Source organism: Oncorhynchus keta, chromosome 19 (assembly GCF_023373465.1).
Source record: "Oncorhynchus keta strain PuntledgeMale-10-30-2019 chromosome 19, Oket_V2, whole genome shotgun sequence".
Lineage (NCBI taxonomy): Eukaryota > Metazoa > Chordata > Actinopteri > Salmoniformes > Salmonidae > Oncorhynchus > Oncorhynchus keta.
In genome coordinates, this window is record NC_068439.1 from 40,907,255 (window position 1) to 40,928,061 (window position 20,807).

Here is a 20,807-nt window from a genome sequence, read left to right on the forward strand (position 1 = left end):
AAGTGTTGGTCCCATGAGCTGAAATAAAAGATAACAGAAATGTTCCATATGTACAAAAAATTTGGTGCACAAATTTGTTCACATGAGCATTTCTCCTTTGCCAAGATAATCATCCACCTGACAGGTGTAGCATATCAAGAAGCTGGTTAAACAGCATGAGCATTACACAGGTGTACCTGGGGACAATAAAAGGCCACTCTAAAATGTGCAGTTTTGCTACACAACACAAAGCCACAGATGTTTTGAGGGAGTGTGCAAATGGCATGCTGCTTGCAGGAATGTCCACCCGAGCTGTTGCCAGACAATGGAATTTTAGTTTCTCTACCATAAGCCACCTCCAATGTAATTTTATAGAATTTGGCAGTACAGCCAGCCGGCCTCACAATCGCAGACCACGTGTATTGGTGTTGTGTGGGTGAGGGTTTTACTGATGTCAACGTTGTGAACAGAGTGCCCCATCGTGGCGGTGCGGTTATGGTATGGGCAGGCATACGCTATGGACAACGAACACAATTGCATTTTATCAATGGTAATTTTAATGCAGAGATTCCGTGATGAGATCCTAAGGCCCATTGTCGAGCCATTCATCTGCCACCATCACCTCATGTTTCAGCATGATAATGCACGGCCCCATGTCGCAAGGATCTGTACACAATTCCTGGAAGCTGAAAATGTCACAGTTCTTCCATGGCCTGCATACTCAACAAACATGTCACCCATTGAACATGTTTGGGATGCTCTGGATCGACACCATGTTCCAGTTCCCACCAATACCCAGCAACTTTGCAAAGCATTTGAAGAGGAGTGGGACAACATTCTACAATGAACAGCCTGATCAACTCTATGCGAATGAGATGCCGCGCTGCATGAGGGAAATGGTAGGAGTGTTGGGCCGAAAGGTTGTTGGATCAAATCCCCGAGCTGACAAGGTAAAAATATGTTGTTCGACCCCTGAGCAAGGCAGTTAACCAGTCATGGGAACAGTGGGTTTTCAGATTTAAAAAAAGAAGGTATTTGTGACCAACAAATGCATATCTGTATTCCGAGTCATATGAAATCCATAGATTAGGGCCTTATTAATTGATTTCAATTGACTGATTTCCTTATATGAACTGTAACTCAGTAAAATCTTTGAAGTTGTTCCATGTTGCATTTATGTGTTCAAAATAATTGTATGCTTTGTGTTTGAATGGATCTGTCTCACCGATTTGCCTTTCAAAATTCAGCATATTTGGACAGTTAATACACATTTCAACTTCATAAGTGTGCACAAAGAACTTAGACAACACAGGCTACATTAAATGTATTAAACAACTATTTATTCAGAGTGCAGGAAAACATTTCCACAGCTCCGTGACCATTCGGTTTTGCACAATGTCTCACTGTGTCGTCTAGCAAAAGACTTGCAAAACAAATGTCATTTCCATCTTTTTTTGTGTCACAAAAGACTCAGAATACAAATGCCTAGCTTGATCAGACAGTGATATGTACGAAATTACTTAGCCCCTCCAACGGTACATCACAAGAAAGACCACCTTCTCATCACTTCGTGCCCCCCATAGCCCTTCCTTTACTCAACCCGTTGCATGGATGTTATTGGGCTGGTGCTGTTTGGTAAGGTGCTACAGAGTTCCTGGACACTCTTGATCTTCAACCCATTTCATAGACTTCACAGGAGTTGTATCAAAATGAAATGGGTAGGGTGAAATGGGAGTTACTGTTTCCTTTTCATACACTGCTCACTCGCTTCTGGTTGGCTCATATACCGGTACGAGTACAGAAATGTAACTTGTCTTTCACTGAGTGGAAGAGGGGGACTCTGCTACATCATGACATGCTGGCCAGGTTAAACTCGAACCATCTCACATATTGACACATTGCCATGGCTGGTCATTCGGAAAACACGTAAAAACAGCCTTTACAATATTCATATATACAAATGTATATACAGACAGACACACAAACACTTAGAATCAGGAGAAACACATTGAAATCTTACAATTATAATAGTCCATGTCGTCACATTGGGCACAGTTCATGTTGCTCATCGCATGAAATGTATTTTAGTTGCAGATATCAAATACTCATTCTGACTTAAGTCAAAAAGGATCTGACAAACACTGTATTGACTTCTGCACCTGGGTCATGTTCAGTAGGCACAAAACGGAAGTAAACTGTACAAAACAGTGAAACAGGTACAATCTGAATTTGTCCAATAAACACTTGTTTTATTTTGCAAAAGGTTTGCTATGTTGTGCCTTAATGAACGTGACTCTGCTGCCATCTTTTCCTTTGTAGCACTGTGCCCAGCTACAAGCCCCCAAGGACAGGTTTTTAGTACATTTCATCCAGATGAAAAGGATTCTGTGTTGTGTTCCAGATCATTTTGATTTGTAGATTTAAAAATGTTCCACTAACTGTCCCCAGAGAATACTGTGACGTCATACAGTATTTACTCATGTGGCAAATTCTCCAGAGCACAACTGTACACAATACTGCTCACTCCAGCCTTCCCGTACACTATCCTCATGACTCTTTACAATAGTGTTAGACTGTTAACATTTGACAAAGAACTCATAACGTGTCCACATTATTAGGTCTGTCTTCTCTTATGACTTCACAGTGCAATGGCAGTTTGTTAAGAGAATATACAAAGTTGTTATTGTACCAGTCTGTAGACCATCCTAAAAAATATTCATAAATTATGTTCCTAAAATCTACAGACAAAAATTGAATCAGTTAAATTGTAATCAGGAATATTCAAATACATTTTCCCAAAAATCGTACTTGACGGTGATACATCGCTCTTTGGCCTGGAAATAAAAGTGTCTATAGCAACAAAACATTGTTTTTTTATTGTATCAGGTTATAATCCCATTCTCACCCTCCCTTAACTCAAACAAGCTCTAATATTTGGGGAATAGCCTAAACCTGAAATTCCTTCAAAGGGCAATTTTTGTATTCCATTTTGTCTAAGTACAGTTGAAGTCGAACGTTTACATACACTTAGGTTGGAGTAATTAAAAATAATTTTTCAACCACTCCACAAATTTCTTGTTAACAAACTATAGTTTTGGCAAGTTGGTTAGGACATTTACTTTGTGCATGATATGTAATTTTTTGTCAACAATTATTTTCAATTATTTCACTAAACTCATTGCATCACAATTCCAGTGGGTTAGAAGTTCACATACACTAAGTTGACTGTGCCTTTAAACAGCTTGGAAAATTCCAGAAAAGGATGTCATGGCTTGAGAAGCTTCTGATAGGCTAATTGACATCATAGTAAATTGGAGGTGTACCTGTGGATGTATTTCAGGGCCTTCAAACTCCGTTCCTCTTTGCTTGACATCATGGGAAATGAAAAGAAATCAGCCAAGACCTAAGAAAAAAGTTTGATGACCTCCACAAGTTTGGTTCATTCTTGGGAGCAATTTCCAAATGCCTGATGGTACCACGTTCATCTGTACAAACAATAGTACACAAGTATAAGCACCATGGGACCACGCAGCTGTCATACCGCTCAGGAAGGAGATGCATTCGGTCTCCTAAAGATGAACGTACTTTGGTGCGAAAAGTGCAAATTATCCCAGAACAACAGCAAAGGACCTTGTGAAGATGCTGGAGGAAACAGGTACAAAAGTATCTACAGTAAAACGAGTCCTATATCGACATAACCTGAAAGGTCGCTCAGCAAGGAAGAAGCCACTGCTCAAAACTGCCATAAAAAAGCCAGACTATGGATTACAACTGCAAATGGCGAAAAAGATTGTAATTTTTTGAGAATTGTCCTCTAGTCTGATTAAATAAAAAAATTAACTGTTTGGCTATAATGACCATTGTTATGTTTGGTGGAAAAAGGGGGAGGCTTGCAAGCCGAAGAACACCATCCCAACCGTGAAGCGCAGGGATGGCAGCATCATGTTGTGGGGATGCTTTGCTGCAGGTGGGACTGGTGCACTTCACAAAATAGATGGCATCATGAGGCAGGAAAATTATGTGGATATATTGAAGCAACATCTCAAGACATCAGTCAGGAAGTTAAAGATTGGTCGCAAATGCGTCTTCCTAATGAACAATGACCCAAAGCATACTTCCAAAGTTGTGGAGAAATGGCTTAAGGACAACAAAGTCAAGGTATTGGAATGGCCATCACAAAGCCCTGACCTCAATCCCATAGAAAATTTGTGGGCAGAACTGAAAAAGTGTGTGCAAGCAAGGAGGCCTACAAACCTGACTCTGTTACTCCAGCTCTGTCAGGAGGAATGGGCCAAAATTCACCCAATTTATTGTGGGAAGCTTGTGGAAGGGTACCCCGAAATGTTTCACAGAAGTTAAACAATTTAAAGGCAATGTTACCAAATACTAATTGAGTGTATGTAAACGTCTGACCCACTGGGAATGTGATGAAAGAAATAAAAAGCTGAAATAAATCCTTTGCCCTACTATTATTCTGACATTTCACATTCTTAAAATAAAGTGGTGATCCTAACTGACCCAAGACAGGGAATTTTTACTAGGATTAAATATCAGGAATTGTGAAACTGAGTTTAAATTGATTTGGCTAAGGTGTATTTTAACTTCCGACTTCAACTGTATCTCTATGTTAACCACATAGTTACTTAGTGATTATTGTCATACTCCCCTAATTTACAATTAACTCAATCCAACCATTTCTCTCAACACTGATTCCAGTCTATACACCAGTCCCATCCCTAAAAAGTCAGCCCCCACACCTCAACCCGGGTATCCACTGTGTGTGTGTGTGTGGTGTATTTATGTACAAATGCAGAGGAAGGTGGATAGATTGACTTCGCTTCACTCACCCTCACGTTTGGGTATCATCCACCACCACCACAGAGTGGTCTCTCAGTGTACTCTCCCTAACCAAATTAATCTCATAAATCATTTTGTGGGGGGTAGACATATATTTGACTCATTTGTTTGCTGCATTAGATATCACTTGCTAAGAGTAAACTGACAGTCATCCCACCACCACCCATCTATAGTCTAAAGTCTCCCAGTCACTACTGAGCAAGAAAGTTGGTCGTTCCTGATGCTTTGATGTGTGTGTATAAGCATATATATATATATATATATACACACACACACACACTCCCCCATCCCTACACCTCTCCTTTTCCACCTTCTAGCCATCTTCTCCCTCACACAGTCAGCAGCCAGAAGAACAAGAAGATGGCCACGAACAGGAAGAGAGAGTCCTGCCAGTTGTTGCCGTTGTCAGGGTTGCCTTGGTGATCGGCTGCATATGCGTCTGGGGGAACAGTGATAGCATTGCAATGATCAGCCAAAAGCCATTGTGTCAAGGAATACATTATGGTTGTGTGGGTGTCTGTTTGTGTGTACCTGCTCTGTGGAAGGGGTCATTGGTGTTGAAGACTGTGGTGAAGAAGCCGAATGGGAATGCACCGATCCCAAAGGACATGTGGAAGCCAGTGTCCCCAAACCCCTGGAACGGCTGCAAGAAGAGGAAAGAGCAGAATAGTGGTCACTCATTACAAATAGAGTGAACACGCAAAGAACCATGCAATAAATGCCATATTAAACTAATTAAAATGTAAGTGATGAAGAGGCCTCACCCCTCTGCTCTCTGGCTCCGTTCTCTGTCCCTGAGGCCGAGGCGGGGTTTTCAACCTGGAAGATGAAACACCAGTTAACCAATGCAGTTTCTCAGTGTCACATGTGTACAACTATGCACGCTCAAAACACACACACACACACACACACACACACACAGTACCTGGGGTCCTCTTGGCTGGAGCTCCCTCTGCCGTAGAGGGGGATGACTTTCTCTCTGCCGATGCCTGCTTTACACACAGGACACTGCTGTTGGCTGGGCCGTGTCTCCAACCACTGCACCACAGAGAAGGGGAGGGAAAGAGAGATCACATGACTGAGACAGAAGCCATACTTTACTGTCTGTTCAATACTGTCAGTCTATTGGCATGCACTGACTTACTACAATGTGCAACACACAGGGTAGATCTATGAGATATAGTGTGTTATGTAAAACGACTAAATAAATATACTTTCATAGAATTATTTCATCAAATAAAAAGCGGCAAAATAATTCCAAATTATACTTTGCACTTTGTGTGTCATCAATATAAGAGAGTTTTGAGCAATAGAGCAAGTACGACAGCTGGGTACACAAGGCACTAGCGTTGACACTATCAACAGCGTTAGCTCAGTAACTAATGAAAGAAAAACATTGACTTGTTCTTCGACAATAAAGGAGAAGGATATGCAAAACTAATCATGGTGCGATGCATGTACAGCTTGTGCTATAATCTAAAGCACCTTGAGGACAAAAGGGGGTTGACAGTAAACACTGGTGTAATGAATGTGACATTAAGAACATTATCAACAAGCTGCACTAAATCAGCTGACTGACCAAGTTTGGTCTCAGGTCATGTCATGGGACAGGGATCGAGGGCTGGTTTCAACCAGTAGGAAAAGTGTAGCTAATATTTACCAGTACTGTGAAACTAAAGATAACACCTTTAAATGGAATACTTACTTGATGAAGGCAGGGCCAGCTGTGAAAGAGAGAAGGAGAACAAGGTTAAAGTGGGTATTATGGCATCGCCTAGAAACCTGGTGACATTTGGAGGAACCTCCTAAGGGCCTACTTAATTGAGTCGGAATTGACACACGGGGTGATTCTCAATTGCATACTCCTCGCTTCCGCTCTCCTCGTCTCCTTTTCAAAACACAATGAATGATAAAGTCAGAGGTCCCTCTCCTCTGACCTTCTCCTCCAATTGGCTTCGAGGCGAGAAGAGACGACACGAGGAGTATGCAATTGAGATTCTCCCATAGGACTAGTTAGTGGGCTAGATTTTGGAATCCATATTTGCCTTGTTTTCCCAGTAGGCCCCTCCAGGGTGCATCTGGTTACCCTGTTCTGACCTTAACGATGCGAGTGATTAAAATTATCCCGGCTCCCCATCGTTAGTTTTAATTAGCTCCATCTGTCATCGCTCGTTAGCACCATCACACCTCGTTACTGGCCAGATTGCTGCATTGTGGGACAGCAGGATGGTAGATGTAACATAGCGCGGCATTGTTGGTTCCAAAAACCATGGTTACAAAGAGGACTATCGTGAACGTGACAACCATAGAAATAGAAGAGAACAACCGAAGCCCCTACGACAATGGTGAAATGGAGCTGCCCCTTCTCTATGGTGACAATACATGGGCTAAAAGCGTGCCATACATTTGCATTCTGAAACTGGTTTGTGGCTCTATGGAGCATATACAGCATTTGTAGAGCTGGGCAGTAACCATGGTTCTGGGAGGGTTTTAAGAGTTTAGTCAGGTGAAGAACTTATTTAGGCACCAGTGGAAAGAAAGCAGCGACGCAGATTAGATCTGTGGGAGACAGGTGAAGTGTGTACTCTAGTCTAGCTACCTGCGCTAAGTAGGCTAAATTAGATGGAGACATTATTTGCCAGGGAAATCTAGCCTAATGCAGTCTTCAGATACCCTTTTACATCAAATGATTAGTCACCGTCAGTTCACTGCAATATTTTAGTGCATGGACAAGACTGGAGTTTCAACAATGAAATGAGCCCTCTATTGAGAAGTGTCAAACATCCAAATATACATTTCCATTCTTCAGTACAGCCTAACTTGTTCAAACACCAGCCTGTCAAGATTTGAAGTTTTAGGGCTGTGTAACATTTTATTCTATACTCCAATTTTAGAAAAACATTGTCCTGGTAAAATTCTGAAAATGTACACAGAGTCTAAGGGGAGCTTAGTATTAACCAACAGAATGTTTACACCAAGAAGAGAGGACTTGCCTTCCCATAATAAAGGACAATAGAGAAGAAATCTCAAGATTAGTGGAATTCCCATCTCCAACCTTTCATTTGAAATGTGGATGTGGTCAGCGAAAAACACATTTCTGTAAGCATCCACCATACATGCTTGTTTCCAACTAGCATGGGTTTTCAGGCCAACGCTGACGAAGAAGAGGAGAGGAGCCTCTTCAGACTGAGATGCTCCTGTCGTCAAATGAGTGTCTGCTCTGCAGAAAATGTGACCACTCTTACTCTCCAGCTATATTGTTACATTCAAATATAGGCTTTGGCGCTAGGGAAGGAGACTTCCTTATCTCCCACATGGGGGCTCAATATCAGCTATTGGAAGCTTAAGCCTTTCACCCTCAACGGGGATAGGGGTATTCAAGTGGACTTTAGTATAAGTGAGACATGAATCTCCAAATAATTTCTCACTAAATGATACCATTTTCTAAAGGAAATCGAGATTAACACTATTCCTCTTTGCATGAATAATGTACATGAAATAGATAGTTACATTTTTTTATTGAGAACAGTTCAGGAATGTGTGTTCCATCAAGTTTCATTGCTCATCAACGTTTAAAAAAAATGTATTTCACCTTTATTTAACCAGGTAGGCTACTTTGCAGAACCTTGAAGGCCATTGCCTGCTTTTTGTAATATATGATTCACGTGTCAATGTTGGCTAGTATCTAAGCTAGAGAAGATGTGTTCTTGGTAGAATCAATTAATGTTTAGTGAATGAGTGAGGGTCACTAAAGTTATCCATTGCCTATAACAGAGTGTGTAATAGTTATTAACCCAATGCAGAGGCTCAACCACTGACTGCTCTCCATGCAGCAAGCAGGTGTGCGCAAGCGAGACATTCACTGTCACATTGCAAACATCAGATCGATACATTTTTGCTGTAGCTTGTGCAACTGAAAGGGGGCATGAATCAAGTTGCACAATAATGATTTTGGCAAGATGCTGATAGCTAGCCAATTAGGTTACGTCCAGAATAGCTCAATAATGACCTAAAAAGAGCCTTAGTCCAAGGACCTTACATGTTCTGTTTAAAGGCGAATTGGTAGGATGGGTACCAGTCTCTTTAGCTAATCCACTCAATGTACTCCATATCATGTGACAATGACACGGAGTGGCACGTTAGCTAAAAATATTGGTATTCAGACTAGCGAATTGGCTCCGGAAGCCAAAACAGCCAACTACTATTGATTCTAAATTGCGGTACGGTTCTAGAAACATAAATCCCTTTACTTTCATATGACATCAAAAAGATTTCACAAATATAAAAAACAGTTGCAGCTGACAGTATTTTCAGTGACAACATGTTTGCGGCTTCCATTTTTTTAGTTAACATGTTCAGAGACGCAGATCGCTAATTAGCACAGGTAGTCAGTCCACTGTCTTCCGTATCTTTTCCATAAACAAGCGCTGCAACATAAAAATGTAGTATCGTGGGAACCTTATTAAAAGGTGTGTATCAATTAAAAACATTTATTTGTCGCTGATATGAATGATTAAGGTCCTTATGCTTCCAAAACCGTAAGGCAAGCGATTCGTGTTAATGTTCAGACCGAGCGTCTGGGCTCTTTATTAAAACAAAACGAACCCATACAGAATAAGCCTTCGCCCAATGACTCTTCAAATCAATCACATTTATTTATAAAGCCCCTTTTACGTCAGCCTATGTCAAAGTGCTATACAGAATCACAGTCTAAAACCTCAAACAGTGTGTAATGGAGCTGAAAGTCATGATCAAGGGCTACCGCCAACGCAACGTAGCCAACTTAAGCCAGGTAGCGAGATCGTACAACCATTAACTTACCTAGCTAAATTGAGTTAATGTTAATCAAATGTGTGAATCAATGTTGTAAAGTTGAGGAACATATCAGTCAAATGCACTTTATTTCGATGGGTTGGGTTGGCCAATGTATGAGACTCAGCCAACCAACACTCATCCATGATTAACGTCATCTAGTAGATGTACTCGCTCGACTTCAAGTTAGCCATCTTGCTTGTTAACATTTAACTATATACACACAAACATTGTGCAAGCATTTGTCTTCGACGTATGGGTGTGATCCGACAAAAACAACCCGCTTGTTATTGCATATAAGTTAGCTAACGGAAAATTTTTAAAAGGTAAACAAGGCAATGCCCGCTGGCTATGTATGTAAGTAAGCTGTTAGAATGCAACAACATTCCCTATTACTCGCGATTGATCGAAAGTATACCACGGCTCGTACCAGAACAAGTGCCCGCACAAGCTGATGACAGCGTCCCTTGCTGTGTCCAAACAAATGTTGCATTCGAATGTTGACCGATCTGGCTCGGATTCTCCCTCTCCGCCGCTTCCTCCCGGGCCATCGCGCTCATTGCTGCTCTCACCAGCCGGGAACTCTCCTCTGCTTGTGGGCCTGCCATGACTCGAGGACCAGGGATCCGCGGCCGCCATAATTGTTTACTGAAAAAATTAATAACTCGGGCAGCTAGCTTCGAGATTTCACTTTACATGTACCACCCCTTCCGTTTCCGTAAAAAAAAGAAGAAACAACTGGGAGGAGTTTAAAAAGCACAGCGTTTTCCAAACCGCGACTTCCGGGAACACTTGCGAAACAGACATGTTATTTATTTATTTTAATTGTATTTTTATTAACAACAAATCAATACATAAAGCACATGAGGGAACACAAGCATACACAGATTAAAAACAATGGACAATAGAGCTAAGGGATACAATATCACATTACAATTACACAAGGACCTACACAATTACCACCGGGACATACACATACTTACAATTCTAACAGCTTTTTTTTGTTAGTAGAGCATTTAACCGTCTTAAAATACAGTTCAATTTCTTTTTGTAGGGTACGAAAATGTGGTTTTCTGTTTGTAAATGTACATTTGTGTATATGCAATTTGGCCAAAAGAATAATGAAATGAATTACATACAAATGTTTCCGCTTATTTCTATTGTATGTAAAGAATCCAAACAGTACATCTCTCCACAATAGTGTAAAATCTTCATAAATGTGTTAAATTATAAACCTACTGATGTCTTGCCACAGTTTTCTTACATGCATACAATGCCAAAAAATATGCAAAACTGTTTCTGGGTGGTCATTACAAAAGGAGCAATTTGAGTTGATGTTTTTCTTAAACTTATTCAGGATAATATTCATGAATCATTTTAAAGGAAACTTCCTTAATTTTCTTAACAAGTAGGTATATGTGTGGCAACATCCAAACTTTTTTTCAACAGATATTATCAATAAATCCATTCCAATAAGGCATGACATAAGGTATAGATAGATACAACATCCTGCTGAAACAAGGATCGTATAGCTCTGTTGTTGAATGGACCAAAAGAGAAACAAATCTTTCCTACTGATGAGTCAACAGGGTCAATAGAAGGTAGGCTCTGAGGGTCAGGTCTTGACATGTTCCTGAATAACATAGCAACACCTGAGGGAATGGCATCTAAAACAATTGCAAAATCTTTAGGTGTTACAGGGACCTTGTAAAGTGATAAGAATTATTCATAACTGAGTAAAATACCCTCTGCATTTACCAGTTGGCTCACCAATAGGATATTATTTCGGAACCAATATTCTAAAAATAGAGAGGTATTTTTATACAATATATCCCGATTATTCCATATATAATATCTGTGTGGAGAAAAATTGTGTTTATAAATTAAGGACCATGACAAGAAAACCTGCCGATGAAAAGCAGAAAGTTTCACTGGAACTTTGTCAATATTATAATTGCAAAACAACATGAAGTTAAGGCGATCAAAAGTAGAGAAGATATGATGAGGAATAAAATTCCAGATAGAAGTGGGTCTTCTTAGGAATTGTTTTATCCAATTGATCTTAAAAGTATTATTTAAAGTAGTAAAGTCCAGAAAATTCAGTCCACCATTCTCATAAGTGTTCATTACAACAATTTTCCTAATGTAATGGGTATGGTTCCTCCAAAGAAAGTTGAAAAGCATCTGGTCTATCTCCTTGCTTATTTTACTGTCAAAATATAAAGATAGAGCACCATATGTTAGTCTAGAGATACCTTCAGCCTTGGTTATTAGGACTCTACCTTTTAAAGATAAGTCCCTCTGTAGCCATTGATTTAGTTTCTTCTGGGGTTTTTTAATAAGAGGGTTAAAATTTAGTAAGCCTCTAGACTTCTGATCCTTTGTAATGGTTATGCCTAAATATGTAAGTTCTTCTTTTACTGGAATACCATAATATGAAGGTGTCACACAATCTTTGACAGCTATGAGTTCACATTTATTAATGTTAAGATATAGACCAGACGCTTTGGAAAAGGATTGTAATCACATTGATCGATATGGGAATTTTGTTAGCGTCTTTCAGAAAAAGTGTAGTATCGTCAGCCAGCTGGCTTATAATAATTTCTTTACCAGCTATGGAAATACCTTGTACATGACTATTATTTAAAGAATTTGCAAGAAGTTGGGTGATTAATAAAAACAGGTACGGAGAGATAGGACAACCTTGCCTAATTCCTCTCTTTAACTCAAATCTAGGTGAGGTGCCATATTTCAATTTGATAGAGCTGTTACCATGTGCATAGAGAGTCTTAATAGCCTTACAGAAAAAAATCCCCAAAGCCAAGTCTCTCAAGGGAGTGGAAGAGAAACTGATGCTCTACTGTGTCAAATGCTTTATAAAAAATAATAATAATAATATGAAGCTATCCTCAGTTATTAGGTCTGAGGAGTCAAGTACGTCTAATACTAGTCTGACATTGTTAGAAATATGTCTGTTCCTCATGAAGCCAGACTGTGTTTCATCAATGATTGCATCCAGTACTTCTTTAATTCTTTTTGCAAGTAGTAAGGCTAATATCGTATAGTCATTATTAAGAAGACAAATTGGACACCAGTTATCGATGAGCAGCACTTCTTTTTTTAGGCTTAGGTATCAGTATTATTAACCACTGACTCATTGTAGGAGGGAGAACATAGTTTTTAATACTCTCTGAAAATACTTCAAATAGGAAGGGAGCTACTTGTTCAGAAAATCATTTGTAAAATTCTAATGTAATTCCATCAACACCTGTTGATTTATTGTTCTTTAGATGTTTGATAGACTCTATAATCTCTTCAACTTTGATGGGTTCATCAAACTGTATATCACTGATAGAGTGAACATTATTCAGTGAGTTAAAAAACATATCTGTGGATTCCTGACAGTACGTTGAGTTATACAATTTTCTGTAAACATTTCTACAGTGTTTAGCGATTAATTTTTGGTCATCTGTAATAACACCATCAATGTTTAACTTATGGATAGTGTTATTTTTAGAGTGACATTTCTCAAGTCTAAAGAAATAGGATGAATTCTGTTCTCCCTCCTCAATCCATTTTTCCTAGATCTAATAAAGGCTCATTCTGCTTTTAATTTATATATATTATCCAGTTTATTTTGTAACTCAATTAGTTCCATCTTCTCCTCCCCCAAGAGGTCGGCTGGGGACCTCTGAGAAAGGGAAGTTATCTTAATGATAACCTTTTCCTCCTTAGCTCTTCTGGTCTTAGCAAGATTACTACCATATTTTCTAAGATATTTGGAAACCTCAAATATAAAGAGCTCCCAGTTCTTGCAATAAGATTTTTCTTCACAAGCCCTTTCCCAAAAGTGTGAGAGCAGATCTTTAACCTCAAATTTAACTATAGAATTATTTAATAATGAGCTATTTAGCTTCCAGTAGGATGCTCTACTAAGGTTCGTATCAGGGGGAAATATTTTGATATCAATGTAAATAGCTCTATGGTCTGTGAGGGGAGTAGTACAAATATTTGTAGTAACACACTCACCATCAATACATTTGGATATAAGCCAAAAATCTATTCTGGATTGTCTGAAACCTGTTTTGTTACTCCAAATGAATGATCATACATACATACATACACATACATATTTCGTCCAGAAACCTCTCTCTCCATATATCAGTAAGATCAAACTTTTCCATAAAAAGTTTAAAAGTATTAAAAGTTAAATTCTGATTGGTTGGCCTACCTGGGGGCCATCTATCAGTTGAATTATCTATTGTAATGTTAAAGTCCCCTCCTATAAATAATAACGAATTGGAAAATTTAGATAACCAATGAAGTATACGTTTCTCTATAGATTCAAGCAACTCATCATTCTCATGTTTGGTGTTGTACCCGTAGAAGTTTACAGTAATGAGCGTAATGTCATTGTAACTGATCACAAGACAATAAAGTGACCAAAGGGGTCACATTCCGAGTGTAGAATATTACCACCAAAGGTATTTTTCATTGTAGTGACACCAGCAGAGCGTTCAGATCCACGGGAGAGCCAAATATCGTCGCCCCACTGTGACATCCAGAAATTGGCATCAGCCAAAATTGAGTGAGACTCTTGAAAAAAAGCAAACATCTGTTCGAAATTGTTTAGCAAATAAAAACAAGGCCTTGCGCTTCACATTGTTTCGTAACCCCCTAGCATTAAGAGATAATATAGACAAAGACAAAACAATAAAGATTATATAAAAGTATAAACTCTAGTAGGATGAGTCAAAGACGTAGGAGCAGTGAACGTAAACGACAAGGAATTGAGATCTGCACCATTTAAGTCAATTTAAAGTGAAAATAGCTTATTCCATAACCTTTGAGCTAAACGTTATTTGGCTTTGAAATTCAACTCAACTGGAAATTATGTTCAAGACCAAACAAAGGGTTATTGTAGTAAGAGAGACTAAAAGCCCTCTTTAGTGTAATCAGGAACTATTCTGAGAAATAAAACAACAAATAATAATTTAAATAAAAGGGTATCTACTATTTTAAGTACATATGAAAACTGATCATAGAATAATTTAATAACAAAATGTTTTACATATAAACGTTCCTAAGACCTTTTTTGGAAATAAGTATTAATAACTAAATAGAACAATAACCGTGTAAAGTCAGAGCGAAACAGACCTTGCTGGGGTTTGAGAAGTCAATGAGCGAAGTGAAAAATTATTAATTTGTTGTTAATTTTCTCGAAATCTAAAGGCACAACTTAGATTCGAACCAATGTCTTAAGAAGTTGACCTGTTAATACTCAGAACTCATGAAAGTGACAAACTGACACGCTTTCAATGTCGTTCCTGTTCTGCACGAGTTTAGCTGACAGGCGTCGCAATGACATCGCCTACAAGTGTGATCGGGGATTTTCTATTGGAGAAGCAGTTTCTGCCTATCTGCATACTATATTGTAATGACCTGACTAGATCATAAATGAACAATTGTCCAGACAGAGGCTTGAGTTTGCGAATTGACGGTTTATTAAACCAACTTTACACAGGCTACTGTTTGGGCCGTAGCACACGCCAAATAGATGACAGATAACCCACAAGCCAATCGTGACCTTCTCTTGTGAAGCCCAGACGTAAGAGAGAGAGAACAAAGGCTGAACCTGGTCTTAACTTCCAATGCTCCACCCCCCTGCCCAACCCCCCTCCACGCCACTCCGCCAACCACCAGGATGCCCGGCATCAGAACATTCCAGGCATTCCTGTGATTGGCAGACAGCAGGTTGATTGACATGTCGGACCCCGCGAACACCGGGTACTGGTCAGTACAACACAACCACCTCCTAGCCTAACACATAACACACAGCTGTCTGTGCGGGTCGCTACAATATGAAGCTTAAGCACTACACTACTATACTAATATTCTAAAAGAGGAACAGGAGATCAAGCAGTAGAACCTTTAACGTGTCGAAAAGCTCACCACTGCAAGAATCCCCCCCTTTCGCGTGGAGGCGCACGCACTCAATTCTTCATTGTTGCGACTTGCTTGACCGCGCACGCACTCAAGTCTTCATTGCTGCGACTTGCTTGCTAGTTGAGATTTCTGATCACGTTCGGCTGCGTTTAATTTGATTTAGATGTTGATTTGATAGCGGGGAGGCACTAGTAATGGCTGCAGTTGTCGGTTTGGCTATTTGTTTCAAGTGTATAAGTCTAAATATTTATGCTGAAGTAGTTTATGTGTCAGGTGGCTAGGGTCAGTCTGTTATATCTGGAGTATTTCTCCTGTCTTATCCAGTGTCCTGTGTGAATTTAAGTCCACCTCTGGCCTGCTCGCCTCCCTACCACTGAGGAAGTACAGTTCCCGCTCAGCCCAGTCAAAACTGTTCGCTGCTCTGGCTCCCCAATGGTGGAACAAACTCCCTCACGACGCCAGGACAGCGGAGTCAATCACCACCTTCCGGAGACACCTGAAACCCCACCTCTTTAAGGAATACCTAGGATAGGATAAAGTAATCCTTCTCACCCCCCCCTTAAAAGATTTAGATGCACTATTGTAAAGTGGCTGTTCCACTGGATGTCATAAGGTGAATGCACCAATTTGTAAGTCGCTCTGGATAAGAGCGTCTGCTAAATGACTTAAATGTAAATGTAAATGTAAAGGGCAGTGTGGAGTGCAATAGAGATTGCATTACATTGCATCATCTGTGGATCTGTTGGGGCGGTATGCAAATTGGAGAGGGTCTTGGGTTTCTGGGATAATGGTGTTGATGTGAGCCATTACCAGCCTTTCAAAGCACTTTATGGCTACAGACGTGAGTGCTATGGGTCGGTAGTCATTTAGGCAGGTTACCTTAGTGTTCTTGGGCACAGAGACTTGGTGGTCTGCTTGAAACATGTTGGTATTACATGCAAAAAAATGTCAGAGAAGACACATGCCAGTTGGTCAGAGCATGCTTGGAGTACACGTCCTGGTAATCCGTCTGGCCCTGCGGCCTTGTGAATGTTGACCTGTTTATTAAAGGTCTTTCATCGGCTGCGGAAATCCGATATTAACCAGTAATTCAAAATACGCCTAAACTTTTTCAAACGTTAGCTGACACCTTGAGACTCTATAGAGGGTAACAATGTTTTCCCTGAAGGGATGGCTATTTTGTTATTTGTTAGCTAGCTATCTAGGTTACCAGTTAGCTTTTAACATTACCCCTCTATCAAGTCTAGCTAGCTAGCTCTACTGGCTGCTGGCTAAATGAGCTAACGTTCTTGATTGTAGTTACTAAGATAAATGAAACATTTAAAATTAGCTACTCACTTTACCGTTTACTTTATTGAGGTATTTTCTGAAATGATTCTCACTTATTTGTTTCTCCTGTTGTCAGTTTGACCACACCATTTACAGCCCCAAATTAAAAGAGGACAGTTGGAACACAACCTTCTTTATCCAGAGGGAATTCACAAATGATCGCCAAAATCTGAAAGAATTATATGGATTTAATATCTGTTTTTGAATTTGAGCATGTCCTCAATTCAAATCCACATCTGAAATGTTCCTAATTTAGCACATCAAGATCCTGATATGGACCTCAGTCATGAGCATATGCATTGTATGTGCTGAGAAAATACACTATGTAAGCCTACGGTCAGTATTTGTCATCTGTAGTGAAATTAAGATGTTCACATAGGCCTATCTCAGTATATCTAATGAGTCAATATCCGGCCATACCATGTATGATATCTGGTTGGAATCCAAAAAGAATTTGTGCATGAAAGAAAAATATGGATTTCATATTTGTCCAATTATTGAGCACGTGCTGAAAACTCAGAAATGCACCAGAAATTGTCCTTGTTTTCAGCATATCAAGATCTGCATATGGACCTCAGCCAAGAGAAGCATATATGGAATCAATGTAGCTTTCTATCTTGAATGTGCTTAGAAAACACATATGCGATGTATACAGTCAGTATTTGTCAACAAGAACAGAGGAAAAGGATGTCACATATCTCAGGATATTGAATTAGTGCATTTCCGGCCAAAGGAAATGCCCATGTGTAATATTTGGAATAATCCCAATATCATTAATGTCTAAAAGGCACATCTGGATTCAGAATTTGTCAGGGAATGGTGCATATCCACAAAATTCAAAATGTGCATTGGAAATGGTTTGAATGATCTATTTAGCACCATTAACCATTATCATCATGGTTTGCTTTTTCAATCTCGACAAAAAGAAAATACCTACCTCCCTACTCAGTATCAAAGAAAAAATCTCAGAATGTCATTCAACTTTTTAGTGTTTTGTAACAGAAGTCTCTTTCCATTAATCTAATGGCCGGTGAGGATTTTGGATGCTGGAATTATATTCGAGTGGAGTGGATGAACATGTGCAGGTAGTCTACTGGAGACCAGTTTAAAGATAAACTTCTTGTTAATCCAGCCACAGTGTCTGATTTCTAAAATTATAAAATACGGCGAAAGCACACCTTGCGATTATGTTAGGTCAGCGCCTAGCCACAGAAAACCATAAGGCCAATTTCCAACCAAGGAGAGGTGTCACAAAAGACAGAAATAGCGTTAAAATTAATCACTTACCTTTGATGATCTTCATCTGATGGCACTCCCAGGTCTCCATGTTAGACAATAAATGTTAGATTAAGTTCATATTTATGTCCAAATGCCTCTTTTTTGTTCGCACATTTAGTCCAGTAATCCAAAATGCACAAGGCGCAGGCACTAAGTCCAGACGAAAAGTAAAAAAAGTTTAATTACATTTCGTAGAAACTTGTCAAACAATGTATAGGATCAATCTTTAGGATGTTTTTATCATAAATCTTCAATAATGTTTCAATTTCTTTGTCTTTAGAAATGAAAAGGAATGGAGCTCGTACTCACGGCCGCACGCGTGACTTAGCTCATGGCATTCTGCCAGACCCCTGATTCAAAAAGCTCTTATTCGCTCCCCCTTCATAGTAGAAGCCAGAAACAACGTTCTAAAGACTGTTGACATCTAGTGGAAACCTTAGGAAGTGCAATATGACCCCATTTACACTGTATATTGGAAAGGCAATCACTTGAAAAACTACAAACCTCAGATTTCCCCCTCCCTGGTTGGATTTTTTTCAGGTTTTTGCCTGCCATAGGAGTTCTGTTATACTCACATACATAATTCAAACAGTTTTAGAAACTTCAGAGTGTTTTCTATCCAAATCTAATACTAATAATATGCATATCTTAGCTTCTGGGCATTAGTAGCAGGCAGTTTACTCTGGGCACCTTATTCATCCAAGCTACTCAATACTGCCCCCCGTTCCCAAATAAGTTAATTTCTGAAAGCCTGCAGGGCCAAAGTGACACCTGAAACCCCACCTCTTTAAGGAATACCTAGGATAGGATAAGTAATCCTTCTCACCCCCCTAAAAGATTTAGATGCACTATTGTAAAGTGGCTGTTCCACTGGAGGTCATAAGGTGAATGCACCAATTTGTAAGTCGCTCTGGATAAGAGCGTCTGCTAAATGACTTAAATGTAAAATGTAAATGTAAGTGCCCGAAGTTGCAGAATCACCTGGATATATCGGCCCTCTAATACAGGACCTGTGCTGCAGCAACCTCAGCACCCCTACTTCCTGTGGCAATGGACAGGATAGGCAATTGCAAGCAGATGAGGAATGTGGCTATAAGAAGATATTATATAGTAAAACCTGTAAAATGGCGAATGTAAATCAGAGAAACAATGCACTACCCTCCTCTACCCAATAAAAAAAGACACAACCCTCCCCAAAGCAAAAAATAAGTTTGACAAACCTCCCCTATTTTGTACCAGCCCCCACACCCCAGTAATTGTTGAACTGTCCCTAACGAAAGAAAGATAATTAAAATACATAAGAATTGAACTATATACAGGGATTTCCAGTACCAGATCAATGTACATGAAGATATCTGTATATATAACTCACTGTATAATGAGGATAAAGATGTGGCTCACTTTAGGTTGATTACATTTACATTTACATTTAAGTCATTTAGCAGACGCTCTTATCCAAAACAGCTACAGTTGAAGTCAGAAGTTTACATACACTTATGTTGGAGTCATTAAAACTCATTTTTCAACCACTCCAGAAATGTCTTGTTAACAAACTATCGTTTTGGAAAGTCGGTTAGGACATCTACTTTGTCAGAATTTTACATACACTAAGTTCACTGTGCCTTTAAATAGCTTGGAAAATTCCTGAAAATGATGTCATGGCTTTAGAAGCTTCTGATAGGCTAATTGACATAATTGTAGTCAATTTGAGGTGTACCTGTGGATGTATTTCAAGGTCTACCTTCAAACTCAGTGCCTCTTTGCTTGACATCATGGGGAAATCAAAAGAAATCAGCAATAACCTCATGAAAAAAAATGTGATGACCTCCACAAATCTGGTTCATCATTGGGAGCAATTTCTAAATGCCTGCAGGTACCACGTTCATCTGTACAAACAATAGTACGCAAGTATAAATACCATGGGACCACGCAGCTGTCATACCGCTCAGGAAGGAGACGCGTTCTGTCTCCTAGAGATGAATGTACTTTGGTGCGGAAAGTGTAAATCAATCCCAGAACAAGACCTTGTGAAGATGCTGGAGGAAACAGGTACAAAAGTATCTATATCCACAGTTAAACAAGTCCTATATCGACATACCCTGAAAGACAGCTCAGCAGGGAAGAAGCCACTGCTCCAAAACCGCCATAAAAATGCCAGACTACGGTTGGCAAATGCACATGGGGACAAAGATCGTACTTTTTGGAGAAATGTCCTCTGGTCTGATGAAACAAAAATAGAACTGGTTGGCCATAATGACCATCGTTATGTTTGGAGGAAAAAGGGGGAGGCTTGCAAGCCAAAGAACACTGTCCCAACCGTGAAGCACGGGGGTGGCAGCATCATGTTGTGGGGGTGCTTTTCCGCAGGAGGGACTGGTGCACTTCACAAAATAGATGGCTTCATGAGGAAGAGAAATTATGTGAATATCTTGAAGCAACATCTCAAGACATCAGTCAGGAAGTTAAAGCTAGGTCGCAAATGGGTCTTCCTAATGGACAATGACCCCAAGCATACTTCCAAAGTTGTGGCAAAATGACTTAAGGACAACAAAGTCAAGGTATTGGAATGGCCATCACAAAGCCCTGACCTCAATCCAATAGAACAT

At 39.7% G+C, this 20,807-nt stretch overlaps 1 protein-coding gene across 1 annotated transcript; it reads right to left on the reverse strand.

The window, feature by feature from the left end:
• Positions 1 to 1,297: 1,297 nt before the first annotated feature.
• LOC118398295 (E3 ubiquitin-protein ligase RNF5-like) lies at positions 1,298 to 10,374 on the reverse strand. Its single transcript, XM_035793493.2, has 6 exons — positions 10,079 to 10,374; positions 6,542 to 6,560; positions 5,762 to 5,874; positions 5,601 to 5,655; positions 5,368 to 5,479; positions 1,298 to 5,275 (listed from the first exon to the last, which is right to left on the reverse strand). Exons 1-6 carry the CDS (start codon positions 10,285 to 10,287, stop codon positions 5,166 to 5,168), a joined length of 618 nt encoding a protein of 205 aa, XP_035649386.1. The 5' UTR covers positions 10,288 to 10,374; the 3' UTR covers positions 1,298 to 5,165.
• Between the last annotated feature and the right edge of the window lie 10,433 nt (positions 10,375 to 20,807).